The following is a 16,414-nucleotide window of genomic DNA, read 5'->3' on the forward strand; positions in this document are numbered from 1 at the left end:
CATCCCAGTGGCAGGGGTGCGGCTCCTCTTTACAGCCTGGCGAGGTATAAATCTAGGTTCCCCAGCTAGCAGGAGTGGGGAGGGTGCACTTTTTTTTTGGGGGGGTAGTGTTTGGCTAGAGTAGAGTAGGTAATATCTAAAAGTTTTCTGTCTTGCTAGTCTGCTCCTTATTTTGTTCTTTGGCTAGAGAAGGTAGGTTTCTATAGAGCATTTCCTGGTTGCCATTTTCTCTAGCACCCATCTGGGATGGGCAAAAGGAAAATGCAGGGAATGCACTGCTGTGTTGTAGTGAGATCTCTAGGCAGTCTGCCTCCTTCTCTCCACCTTTCAGAGTCGTCTTTGTTTCGTATAAAACGTCCAAGGATTTTATCTTTTCTTTTTTTTATTAAGATTTTACTTATTTATTTGAGAGGGAGAGGAGAGAAAGAGCATGGGGGTGGGTGGGTGGCGAGGGCCTAGGGAGAGGGAGAAGCAGAATCGCCGCCAAGCTGAAAACCCAATGCAGGCTCCATCCCAGGACCCTGGGATCATGACATGAGCTGAAGACAGACGCTTAACCAACTGACCCACCCAGGCACCCCAAAAATGTCCAAGGATTTTAGTTGTTCTCAATGGGAAGGATAAGGAAGGGTATGTCTACCCCATCTTTAGGAAGTGGAATTTTCCTTATCTGCCCATTTAAAACAATTTTTTATTGAGGTGTTATCATCCATGCAGTAAAATGCACTCTATGCCTTATGTTTTCATATTCTAAATGATGTCTTTTAGTAAAGAGAGGTTTTAATTTTAATGAAGTCTAATTTATCAATCTTTTCTTTTATGGTTAATGCTGTTTTAGTTCCTGTTCAAGACAGTTTGCCTGCCTCAAGTTATGAAAATATTTTATTCCCTTTTTTTTCTAAAAGCTTTATTGTTTTACCTTTCATATTTAGGCTTATGATCCATTTTGAATTAATTTTTGTTTGATAGGAGAGGTAAGGATCAAGGTGTTTTTTTTTTCCCCAAATAGCTTTTTAAAAAAAAATTTATTTATTTATTTGAGGGGCGACTGGGTGGCTCAGTCGATTGGGCATCTAACGTAGGCTCAGGTTGTGGTCCCGGGGTCCTGGGATTGAGCCTTGCGTCAGGCTCCCTGCTCAGCAGGAAGCCTGCTTTTCCCTCTCCCACTCCCTTTGCTTGGGTTCCCTCTCTCACTCTCTCTCTCTGTCAGGTGAATGGATAAAATCTTTTAAAAAAATTAGAGTAGAGTGAGCAAGAGAAAACACGAGTGGTGGGAGGGGCAGAGGGAGAGGGAGAAGCAGGCTCCCTGCTCAGCCCAATGTGAGACTCAATTCCAGGACCCCAGGATCATGACCTGAGCAGAAGACAGATGCTTAACCGACTGAGCTACCCAGGTGTCCTTCCCCCAATAGCTTTGTTGAAAAGACCATCTTTCCCCACTGATTGCAGTGGTGACTCTGTTGTAAATCAGGTGACTACATTTGTGTTAGTCTGTTTCCAGACTCTATTGTGGTCTGTTTTTCTATTTTGTCTTTCCTTGTGGCATCATCAACCTGTCTCAATTACTATAGCTTTATAGTAGGTTTTGATTTCTCATGGTGTTTTTTTTTTTTTAACTTCGATCTTTTTCTTCAAAATTGTGATGGCTGTTGTAGGTTCTTTGTATTTTCACCACAAATTCTGCTTGGGTTGCATTGAATCTATCAATCGATTTATGGAGAATTGATATCTTAACTATGCTGAATCTTCCAGCCCATGGGCCTGGTATATGTCTCCACTTATTTAGTTCTTCTCTAATTTCCCTCAGCATATTGTGTAGCTGTCTCGCACATATTCCACTACACTTATTTCTAGGTGTTTAATGTTTTTTGATATTCTTATAAATAATCTGTATTTTAAAATCTTATTACCTGTCCATTTTTAATAAGATATATTTATTATTTTCCCAACATCAAATTGAAATTATATAAAAGAAAATGCATCCATAATCCTGCCACCTAAACCAATAAATCTTCATTTCTGAAGCATTTAAGTCCTCTTGTTTTAATGTTCTTATTGTCAAAAAGATGACATAATATAGGAAATTTTTGAATGAGAGAAAAATATTACACACAATCCTAAAATCCTTTCAGTGTTACATGTTACTTTGTCATCCCATCTCTTAGTTATTGCACTTTTAAAAATTATTATAGTCATAGTGTACACACCATTTTGTAATGTTAAAATATAAACAGGCATATTAAAAATTTAAAGTTTGGGACACCTGGGTGGCTCAGTCAGTTAAGTGTCCAACTCTTGATCTCAGCTCAGGTCTTGATCCCAGGGTTGTGAGTTCAAGGCCCACACTGGGCATGGAGCCTACTTAAAAATTTTTTTTAAAGTTTGAGCAAAAATCTGTTTGAATAGGGCAATGCCAAACTAGAATTAGTTATGAGCTCTCCACCTGATGCGAGGTAGGGGAAAGACTTTTATAAAGAAGAGGTAGAAGCAAAGAAATTATATGATTGCTTATAGCTCAAGGTTGCCTTATTTGGGGAAGCCTTATTGACTGTGATTGGTTGTGCTTAGGTTTAGATGTATTAATCTTGAGGCATTTATAGGCTTCGGTTTTGGTTGGCTTATGTAAGCAGCTAAACTATTAGAAACACCCTGCCTAATGGCCTCCTTGTTTAATTAATTTAACAGCAATTAAAAATTAATATTTGGTAAACATTTTCCATGTTTAAGACTTTATCTATTTATTTATTTATTTATTTATTTATTTATTTGAGAGAGAGAGAGAGAGAGGAAGTGGGAGGAGGAACAGGAGAGGGACAAGCAGACTCCACACTGAGCACAGAGCCCAACAAGGGGCTTGATCCCATGACCCTGAGATCATGACCTGACCTGAAACCAAGAGTTGGGTGCTTTAACCAAATGAACCACTCAGGGGCCCCAAACATTTTCGATATTTTTACAGATTTTTAAAATAAAAACCATTTAAAATAGCTACATAGTATTCCATCCTGTTAATCTGTTGCTTATTTAGTATCACCCTGTTGTTTTCCCATCTGGTGCAAATGGCTAGTAATTATTTCAAATAAGGAAGAATGACAGTGGAAAAAACAAACAACTAGGGAAGAAAGGAAAAATAACACATAGAAATAGAAACCTATTAAAACAGTGATAGCAGAAAGTAGAATTTGTTTTGTTTTGTTTTTCATAGAGTCACATCCCCATCTTGCAGCATTCTAGCTTAATATTTTCCATTTAAGTTGAGGAGCACACCTAGTTTTTATGTGGAAGGTTTCTCTCCCCTTGTAATATGAAGATAACTTATGTCATTGTCCACTAAAGGTTTTTTAAGTGGAATAAACCAAACTTGTGGGAAAGTTTGGTTAAAACAATGATCTAGCTTGATGGACATGGGTTTGATAAACAGGTTCAATTAGACATTACACTCTCAGCTCAATTTCATGTGGTAAATAGTAATGACTTCTTTAAGTGATTTTGATCAAGCCACAGCTGTGTAGCCTAGGTAGTAAGTTACCCTCAGGTGAAGATGTTTCTGAAGATTTAAAAGGAAAGGTGAACAGACCTTCGTTGAAGAAAGCCTTGCTATTCAAAGTGTAGTAGGTAGACCAGCAGCATTGGCATTACCTAGGAGCTCATTTGAAATGCAGATTCTTGGGTCTTTCCCCAGACCTGCAGAGTCAGAATCTGAGTTTTAACAAGATCCTCAGGTGATTTGCTTGTACATTAAAATATGAGAAGCACTGAAAGATATAACAGTTAATACTGGATTCTCTACCCTGACTGTGTAGTAGAAGCACCCGAGGAGTTTTTAAAAACTCTGTTACTTGGTAATAATTGAATAAGAATGGGGGGGGCAGGGAGGGTATGGACAGGAGCAGTTTTTGGAGTTGCCTAGGTTGTTTTTAACAGCTGCCAGGGTTGAGAACTGTTGGGAAGAAATCTTTTCCTCTGCCATCTCAGGTTCACATGGTTGAATGTGAATTACCTGCAAATTACCTGACAATAGATATATTAACAGGAAAAAAGGGAGCTGTTCAGCAATGAGTTACTGGATAGCCAGAGATAAAGTTATAACCAACACCTAAGAAAAGGGGGATTAGGACTTCATAAAAGTGTGAAAAGTTCTGTTGGACTTTTTGAGGCTAATGGGCAGTTGAATTCACACTCTCTATGAAGGTCAGTCTTTTCCAATCAGGAAACTCCCTCAGTGGGGTGAGGGATGGAGAACCGTGGCAGCTGTATTTTAAGGAGGCTCTGCTTAAGTTTCTTTTTTTTTTTTTTTTAAGATTTTATTTATTTATTCGACAGAGATAGAGACAGCCAGTGAGAGAGGGAACACAAGCAGGGGGAGTGGGAGAGGAAGAAACAGGCTCATAGCAGAGGAGCCTGATGTGGAGCTCGATCCCACAACATCGGGATCACGCCCTGATCCAAAGGCAGACGCTTAACCGCTATGCCACCCAGGCGCCCCTCTGCTTAAGTTTCTTGCTTTATTATTTATTTCTTTGGCTGCTCATCAGATATTTTCTGTTTCAAGTAATTTTTGTACTACTTTGGTTGGCTATTAATCCCTTCAGAACTATTACTCTAGTACCATCACTTTCCTCTTCATCCAGGCTTAACACCTCTCCCTTTTCTAGTTCACTCCCTAATCTATAGCTAAGTACTATGTACTGCACCTGCACAGTACTCTTAACATCTGTCCCTCATCCCCCTGCCTGTGCTAGTTAACACAGTTCTTCCCAGACATACCCTTTACCTTATTACCTTGTTTTATTTTTCATACGTATTAGTGCCTATAACTCTCTCTCTCCAGGAGATGCTGGACTCTATTTATCACTCTATCCCTAGCTCCTAGAATACTGCCTACAAATGGCTCTCGAATATTTATTGACTCCCCCTCTACTTCCACCACTCAAGTTCATGCCTGTTAGCTGACATCGGTATTCTCACCATTCCCCAAACACCCTACAGATTCCTCCTGGAAAATCCTTAAGGCTCAGCTCAAATGCTAATTCCATAAAATCTTCTGTGTCCCATAAAAGAGTGGTAATTTCATCATCAGAACTTTCATAACATAAAGAGATATGACTTATTTTAAAAGACACTTTCAGGGGCACCTGGGTGGCTTAATCAGTTAAGAGTCAGACTCTTGGTTTCTTCTCAGGTCTTGATCTCATGGGTCATATGATAGAGCCCTGCATTGAGCCCAGCTCCGTGCTCAGCAGGGAAGATTCTCTCCCTCTGCCCTTCCCCACCCCCATTTACAAGCACTCTCTCTCAAATAAATAAATCTTTTTTTTTAAAAGACACTTTCATATGTCATTTAATATCTAGTCATTCAATAAAAATTTATTGAACACTTCTCATGTTAGGCACTGTGTTAAATGACAGTAAGACAACATTCCTGCTCTCAAAAGAGCTGCTCTCAAGGGGAGGGAGATAGTCCTTTAAATAGACAATTATAATTCAGGAAAGTAAGTGAACCATGTGAGGGGTATGGGATTCTGCTTTTGGCCACTTGCTGTGTGAGCTCTGGCAAATTTGTTAGCCTTTGCAAGCCTTGATTACCATATCTGAAATGGAGATGATAATAGTGCTTATCTCAGTGCCTTGTGATGGGGATTAAATAACAACAGTGAAGTGGTGAGTAGGTATTTAGCATGTAGTAAGCTTTCAGTAACCTCAGCAAATTCTATGATTATGTCTAATTCAACTTTGGAGGTCTGGAAAAGCTTCTTCGAAGAAGGGGCTTTGACACCGAACCCTGAGGGATGAGAAGAAATTAAGTGAAGGAAAGGAGGTAGGGAGGAGGGAGGAAGTGAAACTGTGCCCCATAGGGTTAATGAGGTTAAAACTGTCACCAGCAAGACCCCTATGGCCACCCTTCTTCTTCATGGGAATGTTAACCTGAACTTTTTGCGGCAAACAACAGGAAAAGCTCCCCAGGCCTAGAGCAGTTTGAGACTGACCGCTGACTCACACCAGAGCAGAGGGACCACGGAGCGGCTGACGGTTACCTCTACCTCATTATACTGATAAAATCTCGGCCCAAGGAGGAGCACAAGCTTCGTTAACGTAACACGGGATCCCTGTGTAAGCATGTCTTCTAAATACGCCTGGGCAACCTTATGCCCACCTTTACATGCAGTGACAAGCTCCCCTTTCTGAATAGTCACCCTAATATTCAAAGAAACCCGCTCATCCCCACTTGGGGGTCCCTGCTTTGGAAGTGATTCCCCATGATCTCCTTATTTGCTGCAAATAAAGATTCCTTCGTGTGACAACTCCACCTGGTGTAGGCTCTATCTGAAACTCACCGAGGAGAGAACTCACATTAGTTTGGTTATGAAACGTCCCAAATAGAACACTCAGGTACAGAGGGCTTAAGATTTGTTTTCAGTTTGGAACCTGAACAAAGAAAAAAGCATTCAGGTGTCCTTTACAACCTGGGCCTCCACTGGTGCTAAAACGGATTTCACACCTAATTTTCATTTATACGTTGATGGCAGCCATGTTTCTGCCTTCACATCCCCATCACTGATCAAGGCTTGTAACCCCTCTGTTTGCGGTGGTGTTGGGGGCAGTGAGGAGTATGTAAGGGGCTCAGGTGGCTGCCTCCAGACCAGGCTGTGGATTGGGCAGGCAAGGAAACCAGTCACTTACAGTTATTCCCCTCCTTTATTCCCCTCTATCCAGGCTTTCTACTGAACGCAGGAGTCCCCACTGCATGGTAAACAGACTCTTTATTTTACCCTCTATAGAACTCACCCTCTGCTTCCTTACCTTAACTGTATCCTAGGGTTGTTACGTTAATTCTATCACACCTGGGGTAGAAGAGCAAAGCAAAAAAGAAGGGGCCAAATATTCCCAGCTCCCTAATGCAGATTCAGAATATTTAACCTCTGCCTTTGTGTAAAAAATTCTTGCTCTAAAGTTCATGCTCTTCAGTTCCGCCTCTGAGATCTGTTCCCTATCAATCTGATTCAATTGACGATATGCCCTTTGCTCTGGACGTGTGAGCTACACAGGCATTCTTGTTCTTCTTCTGATCCACAAGCATGTTTTAACTTTATGGTTTTGGATCTTGCTGTTCCTGTAAACCTGGAAGGCTCTACTCCCAGCGCTTGTTATGACCAGCTCTTTCTCGTAGCATTTTTTTAAGTGAAAGAGAGGCTCTAAAGGTGTGGTTAGTGAGCTCAGTTCTTTAGGATGTAAAAGTAGAAATCCAGAAAGAAGTCTTTGGGGACTTCCATTCCATATCAGAGCCATAGACCAAGGCTCATGACTAAGGATTTCATAAAAATCTGGAAGCTCTATTATTTGCCAACCTCCTGCTATGTACCAAGCACTATATTCAGGAAGGGATAAAATGGTGAGCAGAAAGAGTTATGGTCCCAGCCCTTGAGAATTTCCAGTTTAGTCTTTTCTGAGTTTCCTTGGATTTTCAGTAAACAGTGGTATGCTGGAGACTGCTGGAGACGTACTGCAGGTATGCTTGACACCTGCAAAACCCTATCGTTAAATTTTCAAGACTATTTCAAGTCAGTTGTTAAACACTGTGATTATTAAAAATCAAATTATATAAACTTACAAGTAAATTGTATTTGTAATAAAAACAAAGATAATATACATTCCAAACTTGTCATTGCCTAATTATTTTATAAATAAAGTGCTATTTGTTGTGCTCTTGAGGTTATGTTGATCATACCTGTATGGGGGAAATACTATATGATGAGCACCTTTTCCCAACTCCGTGGTCAGTGACATCATGACGGTAGCTTAGGAGTATATACACCATGGAGATTGGCAAACACCAGGATCAGATCTTACCTACTCACCAGGCTCCCCCGCCCCACTCACCCCAAACATACACACTGCCAGCAACCTATCAAGGATAGAGTGTGTGCTGGCAGCCACCGAATTAGAGAGGTAGAATACCTAGGTCCTCCAATAAAGGGAGAAGACAAGCAGAACACTTGGTTTTTTTGTTTTGTTTTGTTTTGTTTGTTTGTTTTTTTATTTAAAGATTTTATTTATGTGACAGAGAGACAGCCAGCGAGAGAGGGTACACAGCAGGAGAGTGGGAGAGGAAGAAGCAGGCTCCCAGCGCAGGAGCCTGATGTGGGACTCGATCCCCGAACGCCGGGATCACGCCCTGAGCCTAAGGCAGACGCTTAACGACTGCGCTACCCAGGCGCCCCAGAACACTTGTTTTTGATCTGAGGAAGAGTCCTAGACTTACACTATAACAGTGTAAGTTTTATTTTTTATTTTTTTTTAAGATTTTATTTATTTATTTGACAGAGAGAGACAGCCAGTGAGAGAGGGAACACAAGCAGGGGGAGTGGGAGAGGAAGAAGCAGGCTCCCAGCAGAGGAGCCTGATGTGGGGCTCGATCCCATAACGCCGGGATCATGCCCTGAGCCGAAGGCAGACGCCTAACAACTGAGCCACCCATGCGTCCCTATAACAGTGTAAGTTTTAAAGTAAATTTCTAAAATACTTATTCTTCTATGACTTTTATAACTTTAGAATATTATCTTTAATAACTTATTTTGAAAATAAATGCCTATTTTGGCAAAAGACCACTTATTTTTCAGGGCTTAAAAATGAATATAAAATATTTCAGACATATGGAAGCAATAATAACTAGAATTTGAAAGGATAATAGTAATAGAACAATCTACTGCTCCCTCCCCCACCCCGGACCATAATAATGTGGAACTGGTAATCCACCACTGGCCAAACTATAGGTAATGGAAAAATCACCAAAATGACATGCAGGATTAATGTAGTACTTCAGAAAGTTCAGTCTGGTGACCCACAGTGGGTGCTCAAGAAACAGGTTTTGCAGTAGTCCAGGAGAGCCTGAATCAATTTGAGAAAATACAGTCAAGGGAAAAAAATTGGATGTGGTGATGGACAAGAAAAAGTTACCAAGATAATTCCAAGGATCTGAACAAGTGTGACAGTGTCAGTGACTGAATCCCTGACCACACCCCTACTGCTCCCTGCAGCCCCCGACACTGGAGAGGCTGTTAAAATTTAGGTCGCTGGTGCTCCACTCCCAGAGTTACTAAGTCAGTAGATTTGGGGGTAGAGCCTAATAATTTCCATTTGACAAGTATGCAAAGGCTGATGCTACTGGTGGCAGGACCACACTTTTATAACTATTGCCTTACAGTAGTAGTCTGCTTATTTTGCTAAAGCTTCAGACAGGTCGTTGTTAAACCAGCAGTGGGAGACAGGTGTAAAATTTTTCCTCTAAAAATAAACTGCCTTATAATACTAAAGCTCCTTGGAGTTATGATGTTGCCATGGAGACTTCTGAACTATTTTGGAGAACAGCATGTAAGTTGGCATCAGGTGAGATAATTTTCTGGTGTTTATGTAAAAATGTATTTTTGTAAGACTAATGTCCAAATTCCTGCAAGCCCGCCCTGGGTAATAACTTGGAATCTGCAGTCACACAGGAGTCACACAACTCTGTCGCAAGCTCTATGACTTTGGGAAAGTTATCTTCTCTGATCTTGTTTCCTCCTCTTTAAAATAGTCCCCGATTTATGGAATTGTTAGAGTGCTAAATATTCTTGGAACTTTAGTTGGCTGTTATTATTAAAATATTATTATTAAAACACTAGTTACTTTCAGCTCTTCAGCCTCCCCAAATTTTAGGAATAGTCCAGATTTGTTGCTAAGTTTGGTTTTTAATAACCAGTGCTCCCGTTATTCAGGTAAAGAATTGGAAACACCTGGAAGGTGATTGTTTTGTAAAATCCTAACCTCCCCATCCAGAATACCTAGGATAGGTGGGTTTTTATTAACATGCCCGGCCCAGAGAGCTCTATCTATATTTGACCTCCCTAGCCTTCAAAGCCCGAAGATTGGTAAGTGTGTTTTTTGGACCCAGAGTTGGGATGGAACAGAGCAGATGGATGCTGGCTTCATCTTGGCAGAGCACTCAAGCAGGGTCAGACCAGCAGACCCAGCCCGAGCAGCCCTTCCCTAGAGTTGACATCTGCGGGGCATGCATTTGTGTGAAGAGAGTCGCGATCTGCGAGGTTGCGAGTTGTTCCCGTGTTCCGCCGAATTCGCTAAACTTTGCGGGTGCCGGCCGCTTCCCGAGACGGGACACACCTGTCCGTGACCGCGCTCGTATTGGCCGGACACTGACACTAGCCTAGTGGCGTCAGCTGCAGGGGCTCCTCCCTGGAGAGAGAGGTCGGGCTGGGGCGGGGTGACGTCGGCGAAGGCGTGTCCAGGACAGGAGCAGTGGGCGGGGTCTGCGGGAAGGTGTGTCGGGGGCTGGTTGGGGGCGTGGGTGGCGGGACCGGGCGGCGGTGACGTCACAGGGCGGGGCGGAGCAGCTGGAGCCCTGTTAGGTGAAACGCGGCGCCCCGCGGCTGCGCTCACTTAAGGCGGCGAGCCGCACGGAGCCGCTTGTTTCTTCGCTCCATCCCGCGCTGTCAGTCATGTCCGTGAGCAGCAGCCTCTCGCGTCTCCTCCGGACGCGAGTGCATTCTGTCCTGAAGAAGTCCGTTCATTCGGTGGCTGTGATCGGAGCCCCATTCTCCCAGGGACAGGTGAGAACCGGGACCTGGCAGCGTGGGGCAGAACCTTGAGAAAGCGGGGGTGGGGTGAGGGACGGGGAGGCGAGAAGATGGGGAGAAACGGAGAGGGGGACTAGGAGGCGGGTTCCCACGATTGGGCGTCGGGGGAGCACGTGGGGTTTCCCCTGGTAGAAGATGGGGAAGGAGAAAGGAGATGGACCAGGGAGGGGCCAGAGGGGGAGAAACCGGACAGAATACCCGGTGGAAAGTCGAGAGAGAAGAGGTTAAAGAGAGCGACCGAGGATTTAAGGCTTCAGGGTCCATTCTCATAAACCATTCATTGGCAGGGAAATTGGCGTTGCCGTCTCTAGCGGCGGGAGGACGGGAGGGGCTGTTTTGTTCTCTTCAATGGAAGAAACCTGTAGTCGTGGAGAGCTCGCTTCTGGGGAAGCCCAGGTTCAGGCCTCCGCCAGACACACACACACACCCACACCCCCACCCACCCACCAGATCTAGACCTGGCTCAACCCCTTCCCCTGTCTTGGCCCCCGCTTATTCTTCCCACAGCCAGGGGCTTGGAGGTTGATTTGATTCCAGTAATTGTTTTTTGGTCCTTCCCTTGCAAGTGTTTGAAGTGAGCAGAACTCAGGTGAAAATAATAAAAGGAAGGGCTGATGGTGTCACAGGTTTTCAGAGGGATCTGTTGGGAACTAAGTATAGAAGAGCAGATTCCTGTGTTTTTGTGAAATCGTTTTTATTTCTAACCCTCTTCCCTACATCTAACTGTGTAATTTATGTGACAGAAAAGAAAAGGAGTGGAGTATGGTCCTGCTGCCGTAAGAGAAGCTGGCTTGATGAAAAGACTCTCCAGTTTGGGTAAGTGGCTGGATTTTCAATGTCTGTGAGGGCTGGTATCCGACCTGTTCAGAGTCTCCTCTGCTATCCAGGGACTGCACAGTGTCTGCTTGAAGCCTCTCGTCCTCCCTTGGATTCCATCTGCCGTTTAAGATCTGGGAGTCTTCAGGCAAAGTCTTGTCAGTCTTGTCGGCAGTAAAGAGTAACTGTGTGGAAGGCAAGGAGGTGTCGTGAGGCGCGGCCCTGAGCAGCATGAAGAATGCTAGCTAGCCCCAGCCTTAACTGCTCAGTCAGCCTTTCCCTCTCAAGTTCTAGGACTCTGAACTCAGGAGGTGCTTCTGATTCATCGGTCTAGCCAGTTTCCTCTCTTCATATCCTTGGTTTCCGCCCCAGGATGAATAGCTTTATATTACTGTAAGCAGAGCCTTGGATCAATGTTTCTCGAACTTCCCTGATTATGAAAATCACTTGGGTTACTTGTTAGAAATACAGGTTCCTAGGCTCCTCCAAGGAATAATCTGGTGTATTGGCTCCGTACAAGCGCCCAGGCAATCTGCAGTAAAGTTGGTCTTGTAATGAGGCTAGTCCTCTCAACCTACAGAACCTGACCCAAAGATACACGCCATTTAATGGTAATAGAGAACCTTCTTTTGGTAAGAGGGCACCCAATTCCAACTGTTATGATAGGAAGGTTCTTCCTTTTATCTAACCTGAATGTTTCTAGCTGCTGTTTAAGGCCATTTCCTCCATTCCTATTGGGACAATTCACAGATCTTTTCTGAAGCTGTAAGCGCAACAGCATGGCAGCCGCGAGCTGAGCTGTAGGTGCTGCTGACAGCCGCGAATCAAGGGGAACTACAAACCCCCTCCCCACTCTTGCTTTGAAACCTCCTCTGCTGATCCACTGGGTCCCTTCCAGGGGTGGATCATTTCCTTTTAAAACACAGGACGAACGAAGTCACCAAAGCCACCCTGAGCTGAGGCGTACTTCCTATACCTCTGGCTACCTCTAGATATGGCGTCTTTGGTTGAATACTCAAAACGCTTCTCTGTTAAACAATGACAGATTCTTCTTCAGTAGGTCTCTTAATCCTTTTAATGACTCTCCAGGTTCACCACCAAAGATGAAAGAGAAATGAAGATTTAGTTTTAATGTGCCATCAGTTACCTGTGAAGTAGTTTCTATTCCTGCTTTAAAAGGCAGCGTTTTACACTGAAGACGACAATCTCTGGGAATCACTATTTTTTAAATACTGGATAAACCCCTGCAGCATGTCTGATGAACTGGGCCTGGCCTTGCGTGAATTGCCTGCTTGGTGCTCAATTCTACCCTCAGAGACTGACAAGAATCAATTTCAGCCTCTCACACAGGACGCGTTCATAATCCTCCGCTTAGGCTGCTGAACGAGGGGGAGGGGCGCCTCTGTGGCCGTTTCTCTTACTCAGGCTTTGTAGACCTTTCCTGTCCTAGCTCACGGTATTTTTCCACTGCAACCTGCAAAAGCCATTCTTCCTTAAATCCTACTCCCTCAAATACCTCCTCTGTAAACTTGCAACCTAAAGTGATGGGGAAACTGCAGTTTATTTTGGTCTTCCCTTTAATTTTTTCAGATCTTTTTAGTCTTACAATTTATATCCTTACCCTGTAGCTGACTGGTAGGCCAGTATCCCCGGCAGCCCAAAATAGAATCTCCTTGCATATTAATAAGAGTGTAGCACTCAGCAGATTTGCAGCGTGTGCTTTTGGCGAATCTCCAAAAATATGTGTTGGAGAAAAGTACCACGGGAAGTTTCAATTGCTGTATTGTGAAACTGTACTAAAGTACTAGAGCGCTTTCAAACAAGCAGCGTGGGTCAAATTTCAAGGCGGAGAAGACCCACGGAAAGGTAACTTTCACAAATCTCTTCGTTCCTTGCCTTCCGGTCTGTTGTCACAGGCCGCTGGTGTTGCCATGGCATTGGTCAAACTTCCTGTTTTCTTGAATCAATGGATTTGACCTAGTGTCAGGGTTTGGTTTTCCCTTTTTTCCTGGGTTTCGTAGGGACGCAGGGTTCCGCTGTCAGGTAACCCGTATGTGAGCACATGCGGAGGGCCTGGGAGGGGGAAGAGGCCACTGCTCTGGCAAAGCTCAGATTCGGTGCCTCTGCTCCCGATTCTGGTGAGCGCTGGAAGCCAAGGTCATTGGCCCCTCTTTTCCTCAGAAGTTGAAGGAGTGTTCTGTGGGAGAAAGACAGCTGTACATGGAGATGAACAGTTTGAGGCCTTTATCATTGTAATTAGGTAATTTGCCTCCGCTGTGGCGCCTAGAAGAGGCACCCCCTGAAACAAGTATTTAAATCGACTGCGGCTGGGACTAGGACGCTGGGTCCCCGAGTTGGGTAGCCACGCGGGAGCTGCTCGGGTTCCACTCCACTAGGCTAGAGACCTTTGTTCTTCCGGTTCCATTTGGTGCTCCATCTGATGGCAGAACAGGAATCTCTTCGGTTGAGACCCGGAAGCTGGTCTGCTTCAGGAAGAACCGACAGAGGGCCAAGGTAGTTGAACAAGATCTGCGGTCCAAGAACTGTTTGGTACCGATTGATGTGTGAGTTCAAGGGTGTGTTTTCGCTTTCAGTGGTTGGTAGAGCCTGTTAGCCTTCATTAGTTGTATGCTCGGATGCTTGGGCCTGGCTTCCACCCTACTGTTCCCCTGAAAGTACCTCGAGCAAGCCCACGTGTTTGTCAGCCTTTATTTTGCTGGAACTCCCTATTGTACAACTGACCTATTTATTCTGGAAATACTCTTAGCAAAGACACCCCTCTCTTTTGAGTCTCTTGTTTCCATCGACTAGTCCTTCCTGGACTCCTTTCTGGGATCTTCCTCTTCTTCCCAACCCTTAAATGCTGACCCCAGTGTTTCTCCAAGTTCGTTCTAAGGAGCCTCATCTAGCTCTCACAGATGTCGCAAACTCCACTTGTTCAAAACAAAATTCCTTATCTTCTTCCTCTAATCCGTTTCTCCTGCTGTCCTCCCATTGTCTGTTTCATGCTGTCACCCATTATCCAGCTACTCAAGTCAAGCTCAAAAATGAAGACCACCGCAATTCTTGCTCCTTCCCTTCCATCTGTTGATCACGAAGTCTCGTTGATTTTTTTCCCTCCTAAATGATTAGAGTTCTTCACCATGATGGTGCTGCCGTAATTCTACCTCCTCACACTTGACTATAACTTTCCATTGGTATCTTTTGTCCCTTCCTTACCTTCCTTGGTTCACATTCTTCGCTGCCATCAGAGTGAGCTTTCTAAGACCATTTCTCCTTTGCTTAGTCTTTCCATGGCTTTTACAAGCATGCATGCTTCTCAGTTTTGTCATTCATATACCATCTTTGCTAATTTGCAGTATTATTCACTTAGTATGAACCTTTAAAGCTAATTTAAAAAAATACATTTAAAACATAGCCTGAACCTATAATCAATGAAATCTCAGGCTTGTACTAGATACATTTTTCTAATACACTTTTACTTAATACTTTCATATTTTGATACTTGTCCTTCGACCACTAGGTTGAAGTGGAGAACACATGGCATAATTTGACCTTCATCTACCTCTTTAGACTTCTCTCCACCCACATTCGAGAGTTGTGGGCACTTGACCTAGGCTCCGCCAACAGAAGCATGCATCCTAAACATTGACTTGAAATTCAAGCAGGGGCAGCAAAGAATTCATTCTGTGATGGGCAGGGTGGTAACAGTGCCAGCAGTGGGTTCTGTCCAGGGTCATGGGGTCAGCCATGCCAGCTGCATGCGGTGCCTTTCCCTCGTAGTGGAGGTGATAGCAGCAGTAGATCTTTCCTGGCCCATCCTGCAGTGTGACTTTTGGAGCCATTAGCTGGTAGTGTGGCCTTTAACCCAGATATTGACCTTCTTAAAGATTCTGGGAGTTACCCAAATTGAAGAAATTGCTTTTCTGCTGTAATTGGCTAGAACAGGTTTCTGTTGCTTGCAGTTTAGAGATCCTGATGGATATCCAGTTTACAAATTCTGGTGAGAGAAAAATTGCCATGTGGACTGGGATACTCCAAGTCCTCTCTTCTAGCCCCTTGATGATAAATTCTTGTCCTTTTGTTTGCTTTTTTCCCTAGTACTTAACCCTGTCTTCTTGTAAGTTATATAACTCATTAGGCTACAGTTTCCTTGGCCTTTAGTTAATTTAGGACTAGATCTTAGTCTCTTTGGGTTTTAGCAGCTGCCTGTTCTCTTGGTGCTTTGATTTTCGAACCATCGCGTTCCTTAATGTGACTTCTGAAAACTGTCTCAAGTTTTAACTAAAGACATTTTTAAGTTCTAGGCATGCCTGACTGTAGTAAACAGACCTTTAATGTATTACCGTGACTTAAATCATTTTCAGTGTTCTAGAACTTAAGCATATATCTTAATAGGGTTACAAGACTGTATATATTAAAATTCATTGAACTTAAGTAATATAAAGTATGCATCAAAGCCTTTTAAACATTTTCAGGTTTACTTTTCTAGGAGCAGCTTTCAGTCACTAAAAACTATAACAGATTCTTTCACTAATTTCTATATTCAAAAAATTTGAGCACTGCCAAGGTTTGGGTACTGGGAATATAATAGTGGACAAAACAAAGCCTTGTTATCTTGGAGCTCTCATTCTAATGAAGGGTGGTTGGAAACAGACTTAAGTAAAACATACACTGTGTCAGATGATAATACTGTGGAATAAATGAAAGCAAGGGGTGAGGGATAGCAAGTATTGGGGATAGAGTAGGCATTGCATATGTAGTTGGGGAGGCCTGAGCAAGAAGGGGTCATGTGAGCAGACCTTTGGCAGGTGAGGAAAGGAATAAGGTACGTATCTGGGAGCATCTCAGGCAGAAGGAACAGTAAGACCCAGAGACAGAAAGGTGCCTGGAATGTTCAGGGAACAAGATGCCATTCCCGAGCTCTAGCCAATGATTGCTACGTGGGAAGGGGAGGGACTTCACTTCAA

The 16,414-nt window shown here is 43.6% G+C and overlaps 1 protein-coding gene across 2 annotated transcripts in view; it reads left to right on the plus strand.

Annotated features, from left to right (window-relative positions):
* Positions 1–10,364: 10,364 nt before the first annotated feature.
* The window catches only part of ARG2 (arginase 2), a 30,313-nt gene continuing 24,263 nt past the window's right edge, over positions 10,365–16,414 (plus strand). Inside the window, exons 1-2 of one of the 2 annotated variants that reach the window (XM_011232124.3) lie at positions 10,365–10,601; positions 11,372–11,444. In XM_011232124.3, the coding sequence (XP_011230426.1) occupies positions 10,491–10,601; positions 11,372–11,444 (184 nt within the window). In that variant the 5' untranslated portion in view covers positions 10,365–10,490. The remainder of the gene's footprint in view (positions 10,602–11,371; positions 11,445–16,414) is intronic. The other variant, XM_002925099.4, reaches the window with a different exon arrangement.

This window comes from Ailuropoda melanoleuca, chromosome 14, assembly GCF_002007445.2.
Source record: "Ailuropoda melanoleuca isolate Jingjing chromosome 14, ASM200744v2, whole genome shotgun sequence".
Lineage (NCBI taxonomy): Eukaryota > Metazoa > Chordata > Mammalia > Carnivora > Ursidae > Ailuropoda > Ailuropoda melanoleuca.